Source organism: Geospiza fortis, unplaced genomic scaffold (assembly GCF_000277835.1).
Source record: "Geospiza fortis unplaced genomic scaffold, GeoFor_1.0 scaffold84, whole genome shotgun sequence".
In the NCBI taxonomy this organism is placed as follows: domain Eukaryota; kingdom Metazoa; phylum Chordata; class Aves; order Passeriformes; family Thraupidae; genus Geospiza; species Geospiza fortis.
The window spans coordinates 2,458,156-2,476,676 of NW_005054363.1; the positions used below are offsets into that span (position 1 = coordinate 2,458,156).

The 18,521-nt window shown below is 38.3% G+C and overlaps 2 protein-coding genes across 3 annotated transcripts in view; one reads left to right on the forward strand and one right to left on the reverse strand.

The window, feature by feature from the left end:
- Nucleotides 1-18,521, forward strand: part of UBAC2 (UBA domain containing 2) — an 86,763-nt gene that overhangs the window by 33,145 nt on the left and 35,097 nt on the right. The gene's annotated exons all lie outside the window — the stretch shown is intronic.
- On the reverse strand, nucleotides 6,621-16,539 carry GPR183 (G protein-coupled receptor 183). Of its 2 annotated transcripts, none has more exons than XM_005424121.2 (2): nucleotides 16,433-16,539; nucleotides 6,621-8,677 (listed from the first exon to the last, which is right to left on the reverse strand). In XM_005424121.2, the coding sequence occupies exons 1-2, from the start codon at nucleotides 16,471-16,473 to the stop codon at nucleotides 7,573-7,575; spliced, it is 1,146 nt and encodes a 381-aa protein (XP_005424178.1). In that variant the 5' UTR covers nucleotides 16,474-16,539; the 3' UTR covers nucleotides 6,621-7,572. The 2 variants fall into 2 exon arrangements, with proteins under 2 accessions (XP_005424178.1, XP_030915404.1); XM_031059544.1 differs by lacking the exon at nucleotides 16,433-16,539 and adding an exon at nucleotides 10,178-10,329.

Consider the following 18,521-nt stretch of genomic DNA (forward strand, 5'->3'; position numbering starts at 1 on the left):
AGGAATTTGCAAGCTGCGGCACAAGAAGTGCTGCAAGGGGATTGTGATGGCAGTTGTGCTTGACTGCTTGAATAGATATGCTGAGCTGCGCAGCTAGGTGGTCCCACACCACCAGCAGCCACACTATTAGGAAGGCAGGGCTGTAGCCAGAGGAATTAATTTTTCCAAGTTCAGCTTCCTCATGCAATGGAGGACATGTAGAGAGACCTTTTGTGGAGGCAGTAAAACCAATTCAGACAAGAGGAGGCATTTCCCTGATCTTGGGCTCTCCATCTGCAGCGGCCCTCAGCTGGTTGCTCTCAGCCACGAGCTTGGCCTCTGGGTTTGCCAGCTGTGGGCAGTTCTCCCTGTGCTCTTGGGTATAGGGATGCCAAGAGCCTGGAATGTGGGTGCTGGCTGAGCAGCTGAAATGGTGCAGGAGAGCAGCAATGAGGGGCAGAGGTGCCCTGGCTGTACCTGGAGTTGTGAGCTGCTTGTCTTGCAGTCACCCCTGGTATTTGTGGTCATTACTTTTGGTGCTGGCATCTGAGCATGTTAGTTGTAGAGCTTCTGTTCTAGCTTTTGGCTTAAAAGGAGTTAAAGTCTAAAACACCTTTGCATAATGATATTAATACAACGTAATTTATTATGTCAGTAATTTCAGATGACTTGATTATCCTGGTAGCTGCTCCTTGCACATTTAAAATAGTTGGGTTGCCCCCATCTGAGTGAATGAAGTAAGGTTCTGGTGGGCGTTCAGGTTGATTCAAATACACTGGCATTGAGAATACACTGCATTGATTTTATTTGAAAGACAAAAATAAAGAATTGACCCAGAGTTGCTTTATAGTCTGATAACTTGTGAGGAGCCTTCAGTTGTCCCTGTTTGTCAAAAATGCCTCACACATGCAGCTGGCTGGGGAGATTGATCTCTCCCTGTCCCACTGGGGACAATGATCTGTCATTGTTACTTCTAGACAGAGTTGTTGTAACTGTCCATACTTCAGAGTTGTGATACTAAGATATCTAGTACTATAGTCCCTTGGTATCAGTAGCTGGCAATAAAACTTTATCTGGCTACTCTTGGCTGGTGAGTTGAGAATAATCAGTCTTCAGCATCTCTATATTTAAAGTAGGCTGCCTTGGAGTTAAACTAACCACAACTTCCCTTGAAAGTTACATGATACAGGAAGGATGAAACTGCTAAGCTTAGCTGATTAGAGGGAGGAACACAGCTCTCCTTTTGCATGGTACAAGACAATGAATACTTTTCTGGAGGGGATAGGATAACCACAATGTTGCTGCCTTCCAACAGGTGCAAAACTTTCTTTTTTTAGTTTAGCCCTTTGCACAACATCTGTCACAACTGAGGAAAACAAAAGAGGAAGAAGAGAAATTCATACTTTTTCAGTGAAGAAAAATGAATGCAGTCTTATGAAAATAAATCTGTGCCATGTCTTGACCTTTCTTTTATTTTAGGAGGTTGCTAATGACAGCATTTTGATAAGGGCATAAGTAGAGGACAAGACCAGAAGATTTTAAAGTTATGTAATTTGCTAGTTTTACTGCAAGGCCATTGAGTTTCATGTTGCTATCCTGTCTAACTTGGACTAATTTGCTGGTCATAACAGAGGCAAGTTGAAAGGAGCCACTGGGGATTATGTTGCCTAGCCCTGGAAGTACCAATTTCAGCATGGCTGTGTCAAATCAGGTTTGGAGAGTCTCTAAGGACAGATATTTCAAAGGCTTTCTGTGGAACCTTTCCTAATGTCTGACTAACCTCATGATGAAAAAATGCCTCCTAATGTTTAATTGGTCCTTGATGCAACTTTTGCCTGTTAGTGGGTATTGCCATCTTTTCTGTATCCCTCCCTGTGATGATGTTCGCAGGGGTCCCATGAAGAGGGAAGAGACGAGAATGTTGACTCCAGGTTTCAGCAGGCTAATTTATTATTTTATGATATATATATTATTAAAACTATACTAAAAGAATAGAAGAATGTATTTCATCAGAAGGCTTGCAAGCAAAGGAAGAAGAATGGAATGATAACAAAAGCTCCTGACTCTCAGAGAGTCTGAGCCAGCTGACTGTGATTGGCCATTAATTAGAAACAACCAACGTAGACCAATCAAAGATCCACCTGTTGCATTCCACAGCAGCAGATAAGAATTGTTTACATTTTGTTTCTCAGGCCTCTCAGCTTCTCAGGAGAAAAAATCCTAAGGAAAGGATTTTTCATAAAACATGTCTGTGACACCTCCCCATTAGGCAGTTGCAGATAGCAGTAACATCTCTCAGTGTGAGCCATCTCAGTGCCGTCTGCCTTTCCTCCAGTAACATGTGCTGCAAGCTCCTTCCACATTTTTTGGTGGCAGTCTGCTGTGCTTGTTCCAGTATGCCAGATATCTTTCTTCTACTGGGAAACCCAAGACTTAGTACAGAATTCCAGGCGTGATCTCACAAGTACCAAATGGAGGGGAAAGAATTCTTTTTAAACACAGTCCCATATATGTTTGGCTATGAGGTCACACTATTAGTTCCTCTTTAACCTGTCTACCAGGAGCCCAGAATTTTTTGCCATTCTGCTTTCTAGCCAGGTCATGCCCAGCCTCCACTGTGTGTGGGGTTATTCTAGCTCAGTTCTGCATTTGGTTTGCTGAACTTCATGAGGCTCATGTGAGTCCATTTTTCCAATCCACCAAGGTCCAGGTCTTCCTTATTTAGTATCTTGGAGCAAGGTTATCCAAATTTGTCAGTCATGTGGCAAGATCCTAGTTTAGAGAATCTTTATGCTAATATGGTAGGAAAAGTAGATCAGTATGCTGTTGATCTCGTGTGTACAGAGATACCCTGTTCTCTTCTGCCACACAGCCCAAACACAGCTGGATCCTCATTCTTTATTTATACTTGCCTTCTTTCCTTCTTTTAGAGTTTGAATGAAGTGGTGAACAGCTTTTATCTGACTGTTCACAGGAGAAGAGACAAGATAACTTGAAGGAAGGGGATTTGATGCAGGTCTGTAAAATCACAAGTACTGTGGACAGGGTAAATAGGGAATTACTGTGTTCATTTGTTGCTGGCACAAGAAACAAGGGACTTCAGATGAAACTAGCAGGTGTCACAAGTGAACAAAAATGGCTCCAGACACCATGGGTAGTTATTCTGTGCAGCTTCTTGCTGCAAAACACTGCAGTTGCAGATATTTTATTTGAGTTCAAAAAGGGACCAGACAGGCTGATGGAAGAAAACATTGATTGAGGGCTGTCATGTACAAAGATGAGACATCTGCCTCAGGAAGTCCAAAGTTAGACATTGCAGGAAGCCAAGGGAGTATTCTGAGGGGAAAAAATTGAGGAAATATATCTTAGCATTTACTACACAAACAGTAATGCCCATTTTTCTTCAGAGAAGGGTTGCAGCTTGGCAGAGTTTTTGTATTTATTTTGTGCCACTGTCTTAGTCTGCAGGCTGCAGATTAGCCAAGACTGTATTAGGAAATATTGCACTCAGATGAATTTGTTGTTTTTAAAGTAATTCATGTGTCTGTTGAAACACTAGCTCACTATTGAGCCAGCACAGTGGGAGACTGCTGAATACAAACCGTAGTTTATCTCCAGTTGTTCCCCTGCTCTGTACCACAGACGTGGTGATAGAAGAGAACAGAGTATGTCACTGCTTTTCAGTTCCTCCAGAAGTGGTCATATAAGGCAAAACTTTTCTTCTCTTTCTCTTCAGCTGCATGCTATTTATTTTTCCTATGTTGCAGGCTGTCTCATTGGTTTATTGGAGTCTTTTCATTCCTTACTTATATAAAAGCTTTTAAATTTCAGAACAAAATTTCCTTAAATGGAAATGGAATATCTATTTAAAAAAGCTCAAAACCTTCCTTTTTTTCTTTACACTAATGAGTTTGCTGAATTAAGAGAAGTCACTAACCACTTTCAAGAATTGTGTTATTTGTGGTAGCATGTTTACAACTTCAGACAGTTGCTGTCACTGTCTTTTGCTAGATGACCATGCTGCTCACAGTTTCCTCGTCCATATCACTTCCAGAACCACAGGCCACACCGACAGCAATCCCCTGGGAAATACCTGTCATCTTCTGCTGGGACTGTAAGCCACAGAAGACTGCCTTCTTTATCTCCACAGTTTCAGTTAGTCTTCAATACCTTAGAGACTAAGGTAGCTGAGGGTACTTGCACTATTACTGTTTAGTTTTGTGTTCTCAGTGAAAGAAAAGATGAAGGTACTAGATGCTCTTCTGCTGGAAGTGTGCATGTTTTGGGATTTTTCACATGGTGCACCTTTGCTTGATCATGTGTTTAACAGTAGATATCTATCCAGCTTTCTTTTCTGGACTTAGACAGAGACAGCCAAAATGTACCAATTGGCCACCATCATAATTTTTGCTTCTTATATGCTCTGTCACATTCCCTACCAGGTAGGTTTTGAGAGGGATGTCAGCAGTGGACATGCAGTGTTAGTACTAGAGCTGGGACTCCACATAGTTGGAGTCCTCTTAGCAACTGCCTGGCCTGACACTCCAAAGTTTAGAGACAAAAGAGATTCTGTTGTTTTTTCAAGAACATGTACTTCAAGATCCTGACTAGACTTCACCCTCCAAATAGAGACCCAGTTTTTCTGAAACACTCCAGTCAGATCCTCACAATGAGCATGCCATTTGAACCTGTTGCTACTTGTCAGTTGCTTTATTTGTATGTGAAAAACATGAAAGAGTCCCAGGTCTATGTGACCATTTACCAGCCTTTCACACAGAAAGGAACAATGCTTAGAATGTATGAAAAGCTTCCCCTTAAGAAAAAGCTTATTTTTTCTTGCAAAGCTCACACTACTTCAAGCCACAAGTTATATAAGGGCATCATGGAGGAAACCAGTTGAGAACAGCTGTAACTTTTTACTCACTGTTCTCCTTTGGTCCCATGCATCAGGTTGTTACCATCTCTCTGGTGATGGCTGCCAGCCCCATGCCGCAGCTGGTACAAGGAGCAGGACAGATGTTCTGTAAATGTTTTGCTTCAGTGCAGTGTCCCAACCAAGTGAATCCCTCACTGCTGCTTTTGGCAGATGACAGAAAAGGGTCTCCTCATTGACATAAGTGTGCTTGAGCTGTGAGTGCAGCTTGACAAGGAGTGAGGAGGAGCAGTGGCATCAGCTGCCACAGATATGAATTGTTATTGTCCATCTGTATGTCAGTGCTTGCAGGACTTTTGTCAGGAAACTGAGCTTATCTTAGCTTTTAAAAGTTTCTATTTTATTGGTTTCTTCTTCATTTGAGAAACATTTAAATAATGAGAAAAAAGTAGCTTTTTTCAAACCTATATCGAACTGGACTCAGGGTAGAGCAGTATTTTGATGTAGCGTTAGCTGTTTGGGAATGCTGGTGTGATTTAGAAACAAAATCCAATCTTGAACATGACAGAATTGCTAATACAAGAAGATGGGGTAGAGAAAGATGTTCAGTAGAAATCTTCACCTAGAAAAGTGTAGTTACCTGCTGTATGTGGTGTTTTAATACATACTTAAGTTACATTTTACAGGCAAATGTAAAAAAGGCTTCTTGTCATTAAGATTTTATAATCACAGTTAGATGAAATGCATGAAATGCACAGTTAATGAATGCTAAAAACTCAAAAAAGCCTAGACATTAGTAGAATAAAATAAGCTTGTGCTAGTGAGATGTTAACAATACATATATTTTATTTCTACCACTTCTAGGTATTCATGAGTGGTCCATGATTTTATCTGGTTACCATTTGCTTAATTCAATAGGAACACATTCTTAAATAATGTTTTAAAATACTTTATTAAAAAAGCTGACAAGAACAGAACCGCTAGAATATACAGAATTAAGTAGAACTTCTCCTGATAAAAGTTATTCTTCTTACACTGCTTTTCTGAAGCTGCATAGTGTCTTTTATAATTAGGAAAGAGAGAATTAGTATTTTAGAATTAGAAACTCAATTTTGGCAGTCCAAGTGGTATGAAATATAGGAGAGGTTTGTGGTTTCTTTGCCATAAAAAATAATTTTAATTTCATGTTTCTGTACTGCTTGTCAGGTACGACCCTTCCATGTTTGCAGATAGGCAGAGGTCAGCATGTGAGGAAGGAAGGAATTGCAAAGATGACAAATGTAATATGTTTGTTTGACTTCCAATACAACCTCGGCGTCAGAAAGATACAGCTGAAATAAATAAAATTTGTTCTAACATGTGGCATAGCCTTTACTGATGATTATCAGGCACTCTTTAGTTTTCCCTCACAACCTCCTGGTTGAGTTACCAAGTTGTGTTGTCCAGTGAAGGCATACTAATAAGATAGAACTCTAAAGAAAAGATAGAGGGGCCAGGAATAAAGTAGGGAAGGAAGCTGAAACGTGACGGAAGGAACCCAGGGCGTACATCCTGCATTCTCAGCTGGTATTGAGCTGATTCCAGCAGGATGTGTTTAAGTCATTTGGTCTATTTCCTGAGCCAATTTCAGCATGCCTAAAGGGATCCCAGATATGCTGTGTGAAGGCATGATGGGAAAACTTGTTCTTTCCCTGCCAATTCTGCTGTTCTCATTTTTATTGATCTTTCATGTAAACAGTGCTTAAAGAGAGGTAGCCATCTCACACCATCAGAATTAATCCATTAATTTACTTTTTGGATGGTCTCAACTATGAACATTTATTCAGATTTCTAAAGCATTTGTCTTATGTCCATGTCTGACTTCAGCAGAAGTTCTGAAGAACACTGTATCACTGCTCTTTTAACTGAAATGGTTCAGTTTTCATATTACAGTCTCTTGCTTCAGTTCGTATTTATAAATAATCTATATACAACAGGAGTAGAGAGACTTTTTACAATACACACTAAAAAGGAAAGTTTTCCTTTAGGAAAAGGAGTAAAGAGATAATACACCTTGTGCAGATGAGTGATTTTACATACAGGAGATGTTCAGTGTTGGGGAGAACCAAACAGTTCATTAGCTTTTCATGTGTTATATTTGACAATGTTTTCTATGTGAATTGTCCAATAAGGCATTTGTGCTCCAAATATTGTAAAATGTAGTTTCACTTCCAAAGAGCTATAAACTAAGTACTTGTCATAGTCAAATGAGTGAAGAAGTTGTCCATTTTATCTCAAAATTTTATTTCCTATGTCTGTGTGACTGGGCCAACAAAACCATTGCTCTAATTGGAGCTCAGCTAGAGGTCTTGAAATTTTCAGATGTTCTGGTTGTAGTTGGTTGAATTGTAAGCTATATTTGTGCACAATCCTAACTGTGATTTGGCTCTGCTTGAGTTAGTAACATCCAGGCATATGTATGTGCAGCATGTAATCTGAACATCCTCAATGGTGCATATTTCCTGGAAAAAATAAGAGATCGGTCAAAAGGATACAGCAAGAAGATTATAATGCTGAGTTTTCCTGCTGTCCTGTGACAAATCTTTTTCAGTCCTTCACTCCTTGATTCTCTGACATCCTGAGAAACAGAATTTTACTTAAGCTGCTGTAGGGGAGCACTAAGAATTTGTGCTGTGGACCCTGGATTTTTAGTCTTGGTTCACTGTGGTGTACTACAGAGTTTATTTTTCAGGTAGCTTTCCATTGGAGGATTTAGCAAGTACCGTCATTTGTGTTTCTCCTGCGTCACGGGAGCTTTCTTCATGATGTGACCTGGCAGCACTTGAAATTGATACACTCACTTGTCGTCGCAATATTTTCAGTACAGTTCTCTTGTATCCTTTGCATGCAAAGAAATAGATGAAAGGATCTAGGCAGCAGTTAAAATTCATCAGAAATACAGTATAGTGGAGTGACTTCTGGAAAATTTTCGTTTCAGTGCACAAGGGTTCTCGCTGAAGTTTCTTAATCATGTGTTGTATGATTGCAACATGATAAGGAGTAAAGCAGATGATGAACACTATAATTACAAATATGATTGTATTGATGGCTTTTTTGTTTATCCCTGATTTTTCAGTCAGTGGATTTTCCTTGGCTGTTTGAAAAAGTTTGCAGCTGATTTGAGAGTAGCAAAATAGAATAATCCCCAGAGGAATAAGGTACCCTATTAAACAGGCAGCAAGAAGTATAAATGGTAGATGTTCTATTTTCTCAAAGTTTGGATATTCCATACATGTAGTCCTTTCATTTTCTTCATGTGACATGGATTGTATAAGTAATGGGAAAGTTTGACTGAATACAAGAAACCAGACAAAGACACAGATGCCCTTGGCATATTTAATCCTTCTGATCTTGTATCGGAAGGGGTGGACGACAGCGAAGAACCTGTCAATGCTCAGGCACGTCATGAAGTTGACGCCTGCGTAGGTGTTGATGTAGAACAGGAGCGCAGTGATTCGGCACAGCGCCTCTCCAAAGGGCCAGTGGAAGCCCAGGCTGTAGTAGGCGATCCTGGTTGGCAAGGCAATGCAGAACAGCAGGTCAGAGAAGACAAGGTTTGTTGAATACAGGGTAGTGGAGTTGATCTTCTTTCTGTTTTTAAAAATGACAGTGAGGGCAATGGTGTTTCCAAGCACCCCAAGGATCAAGATGGAGCCGTAGAAGACAGACAGTAATATCCGTGCTGTGTCTTTGTGCTCGTATAAGTCACAGGTGGAAATGTTATTCTCAGAGGCTGTGAAAGGGTCCATTTCTGCCACCACTGTTGTTGCAGGAAGCTCAGTAGACCTAACATGAGGAAAAAACCAACAAAAGAGAACATTTTGTAAGAAATATAGATAAAGTACTTCTACATAACAATGGACAGCCTTTGTTGCAAAATAAGACTAAAAAAATGAAATGAAACTTCTGTGAAATACTTCTGTGAACTGCTGTGAAATACTTTTCAAGACTCAATCTGAAAACAAACAAACAGATGCCTCCTTTTGGCTTTTCTATCTTGTTCCCAATTGCCTCTCTAATAAAGAAAATCAGACAGAGGACAATGTAGTAAACCAGGGATGTAATATATTTGGAAGTAAAGTCTATAGATGCTCAGGAGTTGGGAGGCTGTTTAAAGCACCTTGAGGGGAAAAGAGAGTCTGAAGAAATGAAATTATAAAGCATCAAATAAAGTCCCCAAGGATTAGACAAGCAGACAAAATGTTTTAAGTGTGTTTTAGTTAATTTTGAGGGAATTTTTGTTCCTAACAATTCACACTGTGATGCTTTAACTTGTTTAGAGAAACTATTTTTTTTCTCAGCACTCTTACCATATTGATATTATAAAAGAATCATAGGTTCATTTAGGTTGGAAAAGACCTTTAAGATCATAAACTCCAACCATAACAACTTGTTTAATTCTAATTTTAAGAATTGGCTTTTGGAATCTAATTCAAATATTTTTACATACATAAATTCTTCAGACTACTACTTTAATTACTTTAATCATTCTTTAGTGACCCTGCTAAAGAGAGGTAGTGCAGGTGAACTATTTTACACTTTGTCAATTAAGTAGAGGTTAGAAATTGTTTCATCTTTACTGTCATAAGTAGCATAGAAGAGTTGCAAAGTGGCAGTGATTTGCGGGGCTGAAAAATATTTTAAAATGATCCAGCAGAATTTCAGAAATGGGAAGAACCCCATTCTGTTGATACTGCTCAATGTGCAATCATTTCCTAGGTCTGCTGTTACCTGCCAGTTGTGTAGTGTAAGCATGAAGCTCAGAAAGGATGGGGCATCTCATATTATTCCTCGGGCAGCTGTTCTACAAAAGGGCACCATCTTAGAGGCACCATTTATGAATTTAAACAGCAATCAAAACAAAATTGCTTCTGTTTTAACAAAGAATACTACCAGAAGATAAAAGCTGTTGTAATTAGAATTTTGAGTGTGTCTTGTACTTTATTAACATGTCTATGTTATTTCTGAGGATCTGTCATTCAACACACAATATTTACAAGCAAGTGTAGCCTGTTGCACTTGTAAAAAGTCTTTCTGAGAAATACCTCTCAGTTTTAAGGGATTTAAACCACACAATTTAGAAAGCATTCCTAATCCTTTTATTAACTCGTGAAAGCATTTAAAGGTTGGCATTTTATTTCATGATTTGAGGAGATTGTCCTGCTTATTTCAAGGTGTTCACAATTAATGATTCTCTGTAAACAGTAAACCTGCAGATAGTGGATGTTGTGTATTAAAATATGTAAATTATTTGCATTTTGTGTTTAAGGAAGAAATTTGACTTACAGGTAGTACATTAAGTCTGTGTTTGCTGCATTCCATACACAGGAGGGAAGACAGATGAGTAATTTCTGACTGGCAGATGTACAATGTTCTGATTCTTAGGTATTTGTAAAGTACTGTTCCTCAGGAAGTGGGAATACTGCATTCAGGGTTGTATGTCAAATCTGAATTGGGAGTTCTGTGCCTTGAATAAAGAAACTAATTGGTAAATAACAGCTCCAGCTGTAGTGCAGGTTTAAGAATGTCACTAATTTTATATTAGTTAATTCTGCATTGTTCACGCTGTCTTGGTGTTAGTGTGTTTAGTGATTGATTAATGCAGTGTTTATTACCCTGAGGATAGTTCTGGTATGATTTCCTCCCATCTTTTCCCTTGTATAAGTGTTTAGGATAGATTTTGTTTTACCTAAGTGTAACAGGCTTTGCATAAAATGGTGTGGGTTTGTGTAGGTGCCTGTATATGAGTCAGAGAGGTATTTTGTTGTGTTTCTCATATTTAAATGCTTCTAATTCTTGTTCACACTCCCAGCATCACATCTATCTTCTATTAATCTCTTTCTTGAAGTTTAGTTAAAATAACTTTGTCAACATATTTAGGAAAGGATAATCTAAGATTTGTGTTAAACAGTTCAATTGCAGTAACTATATACAGTATGTTAAGTGCATGGGGTTTTTTTTAGTTTAGGTTCAAAAATAGTTTAGGTTCAAAAATAGTGCACATAATTGTCACATCCATTCATATGTCTTTCTGTAAACATTAATAAAATGTAGAATATCTATTACACAAACACCTTGAACCATAGTTTAGGAAGAAACCTGTATATTCAGTAAAATATGTAATTTTTTACATCAAGAGTAGAATTTCATAAATTGCATGTTACCTAATTTTGTGCTATTGAAGTTGGATCTTTAATGTAATAAATTAATCCAGAACTTGTTCAAAATAGGCTGTTCATCCTCACATAGAAGTGTGGCTATATTGAGAAGGAGTCCTAGCTGCGACAAGTGTTTGTGTCTATCTATGGTGCTAGCATGGATACATGTTGGGGGCAGTTCCATGGCCGGACAAACTGGCCACAAATGGATGAGGAGAAAGCTGGAGAAGCACAGCTCATGGATCTTCCAGGGCTGTGTGCAGTCAGCCAAGCTGTGCTCCTTGGCAGGCTCTTCTGCCTGCTGTGGGAGTCAGCCCTAGGGGCAAAAAGTATTCTTTTTCATCCTCTGTTATCCCCAAAATATTTTGACTGTTAATGTAGGGAACACATTTTACAATGCTGTAGATTAGCATTAGTGTTTTGTCTACCTGTAGGTATGTATGGGCATTTTTGAGAGCCACCAAGGTGTTTAGGTGCTACAGTACCTGAATATATTCATTAAAAAAAAAAAAACCAAAAAAAGGAGAGATTTTATCTGTTTTGTGGCCCAAACAGATGATAAAGTTGATACCATCCACCATAATGTGCATCACCCAAACTGTGATAACTTCTTTGTACTTCTGAACTCTAATTGTTGTTGGATGAGCTCCATTCACCTCAGCAGGTATTTTGCATTTTCTTGGCAATCTTGGAGAGGGCTTCATTAAAAATAACACTTTCTTCCTGAAATGTGTCTGGACTATTAAGTAAGATAAGATCTTTAAAAAAAACCTACTCCTTGTGTCAGGTTGCTGTTTATTTCTTGGCAGCAATCCTGAGTGATCCACTTACACATACAGCATATGACATCCTCTACAGAATGTGTCTAAAAAAGAACATTTTGAATACTTTTTGTGAGTTTTCCATTATTGGAAAATAAATGGAGAATTTTCCATCCTTACTGCTGCAAACCTCAGATTAGCTGGACACGACTCTGTTTTAATGAGCTGTGTGCCTGAATAACTCATGAGAACATGGGCATGTACTGTCCCAAATCCAGATGCACCAATGAATTTACCCTCTAGAATCACTACTAAAACTTTTGCTCTTCTAGATTGTTGGATTAAAGACCCTTCCAGTGGCTTTCCAGGTTTATTAATGATACTACTTTGAAGAATATACTTGGAAGAAAGATAATATTAATATCCCTTACCAATTAAATAGTTTAAGCAAACAGTACCAGAAGTTTTTGGCTTAGAGTGACATGCCAAAATGTTAAGGTATAAAGTATTGAAAATTCCTGTCTGTATATCTGTATTGTAAAGAAGGCTGCTCAGGTTTTCACATTTTCTGAGTCTATAAACACTCAGTGACACAGGCCACTTACTCACTTAATGTAATCTTCTGTATAGTTCAGATTATATTATTTTAGTTATTGTGTATGGATTCTGGTAACTTTTCCCTTAAAGCATACTTTCTAAGATGCTGTTTTTCTTGGAGAACTGAAGAGAAAGCAAATCACCCATTTGTACTCTAGTCTTTGGTCAGTGAACCTCCCTGTTAAAAAAATGTGTGTCTCTCTCTTAAATGTCTCTAAAATTAATTTGCAATTGCTGTTTTCATTGGGTCTCTTTACACAATCTCATGGTTTAGGGAATTCAAGATAAGCTTCTCAAATATTTCACTACATGGTGGAATGATCCTGTGATGTCTGTTCTAACTGCAGCTGTGTCCCACACAGGACTTGGAGTTCCAGATGCCTCTTGGTATTACTGTGCCTGTAGGCAAACTCACCACTCCATCCCTACTTTTCCTGCTCAGTGGATTATGTATGCAAGATAGAGTTGTGCAGCAGTGCACTGGGAGTTTGTGAAGTTAGTTCACTGTGCTTCAGGAGTATTTCTCTGATTCACTCTGTCATAGGATATTTCCAGTGTAAGGGCATGGCTGTTGCTCTCTGCTTTGGCCTGGGAGGACCTTATGTCTGGGAGAGTTTAAAATTAATTTTACTGTTAAATACTATGCCCAGGCTTGCAACCAGTGGGGGTTGTTCTATAATGTTCTTTCCCTTGCCATTTTCAAGTCTTAGCACTATGTTTGCTTTTTTGACCAGCAAATTTCTTTAGTCAATTACTTATGAGTTTTGTTAGATAGGCAGCTGCTAGTCTGTTCTCTGTGGTTCTTGATGTTTCACAGCAGTAGCATCCATCTGGGGAAAAAATTCACAGCACAATGGCAAGCTGCTTACAAAATCTAGCATGTCTGAAATCTGTGCAGGTGTCTTTCTAAACCGATATTGTAATCTCATCAAAGGAAAAATGGCTTGTGTGAGAGATTCATGTTGTGTGAAAATATTTGACTGGCATCAGTCATTTGTTTTATGTTTATACATTTGTTTTGTGTTTAATCCCCACAGCAAAAGGTGCTTGATGAACAGGATGGTGACCCCAGTCTGGAAGTACTGTGTAATCCAAACCTCTGCTTCACAGACATGTTTGTGTGTGATCAGCTTTGTATGTAGTATCATAATATTACATACATTTAACGGTTAAGAAGAACAGACTTGAGCTGTGACCCAGCAATTGCAGTGTTGTACCTCAGATTACATGTGTTGGGACTGTGTGCAAGCAGTGGTACAAAGCTCTCTCTGTATGCCAAATGAAATTTTTTCTCGTTCTCATCTCCTGCTTCTGCTGAGGAGCACTATCTGTCTTTTCAGCAGAACAGGGGACATGTAGAAGGCTTTTACTCTATTGTAATCTAATGTGTGATTTCTCTGTGTCTCTTCATAATTTTCATTCTTTGAAGATGAATCCCTGATCCATTTGTCCCTGGTCCAGTTGCTAATTTAAGGATACCAATTATATTCTTGGAAAGGCACAGCAGTTCATTAGAAAGATCTCTACTGGCTCTCTATACATAGTATGGTTTTATCACTATGAGATGGACGATATTTCCTTAACAAATTATATTGAGGGTTAATGTTGTTTTTCTCTGCATAAAGAGCATAAATTATTTTAAAGGAATGGTCAGGAAAGAGACTTCTCTTCTGTGCAAGATTCTCTGATCTGATTCTCTGATCCTCTATAGATATAATCTGTGTAGGTCTTACATTGTTTTAAAACAATAGAAGATGGGAAATATGCAGTGCTGGGTTTTTGTAGGTTTAATTTTTTCCTTAATCTCAAAACTACTTTTTTTTCTGTTGACCAGTCATATTTACTGTTTGTATTTCTGTTTTACCATACAGGTGATCTCTATTGTAGAGTGTTCTCTGTTTGAGAAAAAGGCTTGATTCAGCTAAGTTATGTGTATTAAAAAGTGTGTGTGCTACACTGCATAGCAGAACACCTTGTTAAAATAGAAAGAACATATACCTAAGGTGCATAATATGGTATGTGTGGACTGGCAGCTGGGGACTGCATGTAGTTTAATAAAAGCTGAGGCGAGAGACAGACATGTCCTAAAGCTTCCTCTTTCTTTCTAACGCTTTAACACTCATATGCTTCTAGTGCTGTTTGTTAATTTCTTTTCAAAAGCTGTTGAGTTTTGTGTTCTAAAGGCCGGTGAGTCAGCCTAATGACCTGAAGATTGAGTCCTCAGGTCACAACCCACAGCTAATTTTGATGACAGAGTTTCCAGGCTAGTGCTTTTATCCCTCTTTGATATAGATCCAAATTTTTTGGCATAGTAAACCCAAATTTGTAACACACACGTCAGAGAATCCCAAATATTGTCTTAACAGTGTCATAAATTGTCTTCACAGTGGCTATAAAGAATGAGAATATTCTTTAGCTGCTTAACAGAATATGCAAGTGCACAACACTGTGGGATCTTTATATAGTCTATAGTCTATTACTATAGATTTTGCATGACAGTTGTATGACAGTTATATTTGGTGCTAAAAATAATATAAACTACAGTAAGTGAGATGGAAATAAAAGGAGTTGAGTTGAAGTGCATAACTAATTAAAGAAAAAGTGGAATTCATTTGAAGGGTACACTCTGGTCTTATCTGTTGGATCTCTTTACAAGGATGATGTGTTCTACAAAAAGTGTGAGACCTATCTAACATAAATCATCTCTGCCTAAAACATACTGACGTGAAGAGCTGTACTGCTGCTAAGATGATTAACTTCCCTTCAGTTTACACTTGTTAGGTATACCAAATGTAAAAAGGAGAGAGCCTAAAACTAGAGCAAATAAGCAGAATAAAAGTGCGAGCCACTGAAAATTACATTCTTTCTAGCAGAAGAAAAAAGTATTCAAATGAGGATTTGTATTTTAGTACTAGAGAACATGCACACCTATTTGAGTTTGAGGGTTTTTTTCTGAGTTGTATGAAACCCATACAGGTATAATATTTAATTTTAAGATTTACAGCTTCAGATTATAGCTTCTGTATTAAGTTTATTATTCTCTGTACATGCTCCTGAGTCTTTTGACCAGGAAAAAAACCTCTATTTGAGCTCTTAAATTTACCTGGCAATTAGTTTTTTCAATTGCCTTGTCTCTTCAGGAGCAGCCATGAAAATGTTAGACAGATCTCTTGTATTTTATGCTCAAAGGCATGTACTCTCTCTTACTTTTTAAGATAAAAGATAGTCTAGTTACTGTCTGTTGAACAGTCTGTCTTGTTTTGCCAGTATAATAGGAAAAATGTATCCTTTTAAATTGGGAAGGTGTACAAAAGTCATACCACTTGTACTATATCTAAAGATCAGTAATAAGGAGAAAGATATTTGGTCATTGCAATTCAGAAGAAGAATGCCTTCTAAAAACCTTGAAAGAAATGTGCACTAGAAGTTAAAAGAGGAATTAGCTCATAAAGCTTTGAACTCTTAAAATGCTCTGTTGCAATGTTCAGACATGAGAAGTTTTTGAGCTGATAATAAAGGCTGTTTTCATAGACAAGAAATGCATGTGATAAAAGCAAGCTATGCATTCACAACCACAGTATGAGAGACTTATAACAAATCTCTCTCTTACTATTATTCTGTGAGGTTCATTGACTTTAGAGCTTCAGTGCTTCCCTTACTACTTCTACAGTAGTTACTTCTGCACTAGTATAATTTAAATTAGCGTTGTAAAAATTTGTCTAAGTTAAGGCAGTATGAAATGTTTCCCTGTGATTGTCAGAAGACTGTACTATGAGAAATGAGTTGGAATAGCTTGTTGCTGCTGTAGATCAACAGATCCTTTAAGGGACTAGCAGCATATTAATATGGGAATATAAAATATCAGAGAATTTCTTCCATGGTCCTTTCCCATACAAAGCTCATTTTTCCTTACTACCACATGAAAATATCCAGTATAATGCAAAAAAGGAAATATTTCTGGAATCGTTTGCTGTCGCTCCGTGGCAAAGAAAAAAAGTAAAAAGTTAGTTCTTTTCTGTACTTACATCTCTGTAGCTTCTTGGATCCTCTGAGCAGTTAAGGGCATTAACAGGATGGCCTGACTGGGAAGGTTTACCCTTGCACATTGTTCTCAAGAGTGATTACGTGAGTCTTTTGTGGGAGGGGTAGGGTTTTTTCAAGTGCTTTAGAAAAACCCAGCTCTGTATGCCGGTCTTGATTTGCTGCCTACTGTTTTATGGGATGTGAAAGCATCTATTTTAGATCCTTTTGCAATTAGTCTGCTCAAAGAGAGTAATTAGAAACACTTCCACCTCCCCCCTGAAGTTATGCACTACTGACTTTCACAGAAGGGACTTTACCCAGAGGTTTACTTGACTAACTGTTGACCGACTAAAATCCCTCTCATATGAGAAAAACTTTGTTTATATGCCATCTGCATTTAAAAATACCTTAATTTACAGCAAAGAGCTGTGTAATCAGTACATACTTAGAACTTCTTCTTACCGAGGAGATCTGATGCAGCATGAGGAAACCTCAAAACTGAGACATACCGAAATGTGGTGTTAAAGCAGACGTCTCAAATGCCGTGGACATTCCCAGCACGGTTTTAGTATCATAATGATGAGGATTTACAGAAATGCCTTTCAAAAATGTATGAGGGAGTTAAAGAACTCTGGGACTTTGAGAGATCAGTAAGAATGTCTGCCTTTGTAAGCTGCTTATTACATTTTAAGCAGTGATAATAATAATAATAATGAAAAACATAAGGTAAATACATGAAAGATAAAAAACTTCTAAAACACAAATCTGATTCCCCTAAAATAATATTGACAAGAATGAGTGGCTAGGGAGTAGGAAAGGAATGGGATGTCAAATTGTGAGTTAACCCATTTGTACCTGAAATAATCTTGTTTCTGGGTGAAGAACTCTTAATGTAAGATGTAAATAGTGTGTTTGTTAAGAGGGTTTTGGAGTTCATAGGCAGATGGAAAATCCTTTCGTTTGCTGTTAGAGGCTGTGGTTGAGAGCTACCTGGGCTTTTCCCCAAAAACTGATATTGATCATTCATGACTGCAGAGGACCGTTTCATGACCTCATTTAGTGGCCTATTTTCAACAACCAGGAAGGCATGATAAGGCTATTTTTGGCGGGTCCAACCCATGCAGAGTGCAGGATGCCTCTTTGGAAATGTTAGGGCTGTGTTCACAGCAGAGGTGTTGGTTGACATTGTAGTGGTGAAGGTGTGTAGAGAGATAGGATCTCTGCTAACACATCCATCTCAGCAGAAAGCCTCAAGTAAACACAGATCTAATGGCAAAGGTACTATGTATTATAGGAAATGTTTTTGCTATAGCAGAACATAGAGCCTTGTAAGCTACTTTTGTACTTACTTGGAGCACTTGGTTGAGACTGTACACTGATTTTTCTGGTGTTGAACTCCCACTGTACGCATGACTTGATTCCCCTTAGATGCCAAAGCGCTGAAGGGCTCTATCTAGGGCTTTCAGCTCCTCAGTCTTAATGGAGCATTCATCTTCTAACATCACATTCAGAAAGTCTTTAGGAAAACTTACCAGTTTTATTCTGGATTTTTTTCCCCTTACTTGTTTTTGAGTATTTTTTTAATTATTCAGCTTCATCAGAGAGTAAAATTGCTTTAAATGAAGCAATGAGAATTCAGGACTGCTTAAAGGGAAATTGCACAGGGAACTTGCTTCATATGTACGCAAAGTAATACCACAGTGTGGTTCCGTGTCCAGCACCTAAGGTCTGCTGTGGAAATGGGAAATTTTGAGATACGCAGTCATGTCTTTGCTCAAGGGCTGACATTAGTACTCCAGCTTCTTATTAAAGGAAATGTTTGCTTCAGAATTGTTTTATCATTATAAAACAACGGCAGTGTGTGTTTCCTGCTTTGATCTGATAAAATATTGCCTTCCTTTGATTAAGATACAGTACTAGATTGTACCCTTTGAGTCACATTGGTATATTAGCTACCAATCCAGCCTAGCATGATGATAAATTAAATGGTGCAGGTTGCATTCTTTCACTAACTGTATATCCTTCTAGCTGCTTGTTTTCTGTTCTGATACAGCTGCTGTTAGTCCAATATCTGTTTGACTGCTCCAGGAT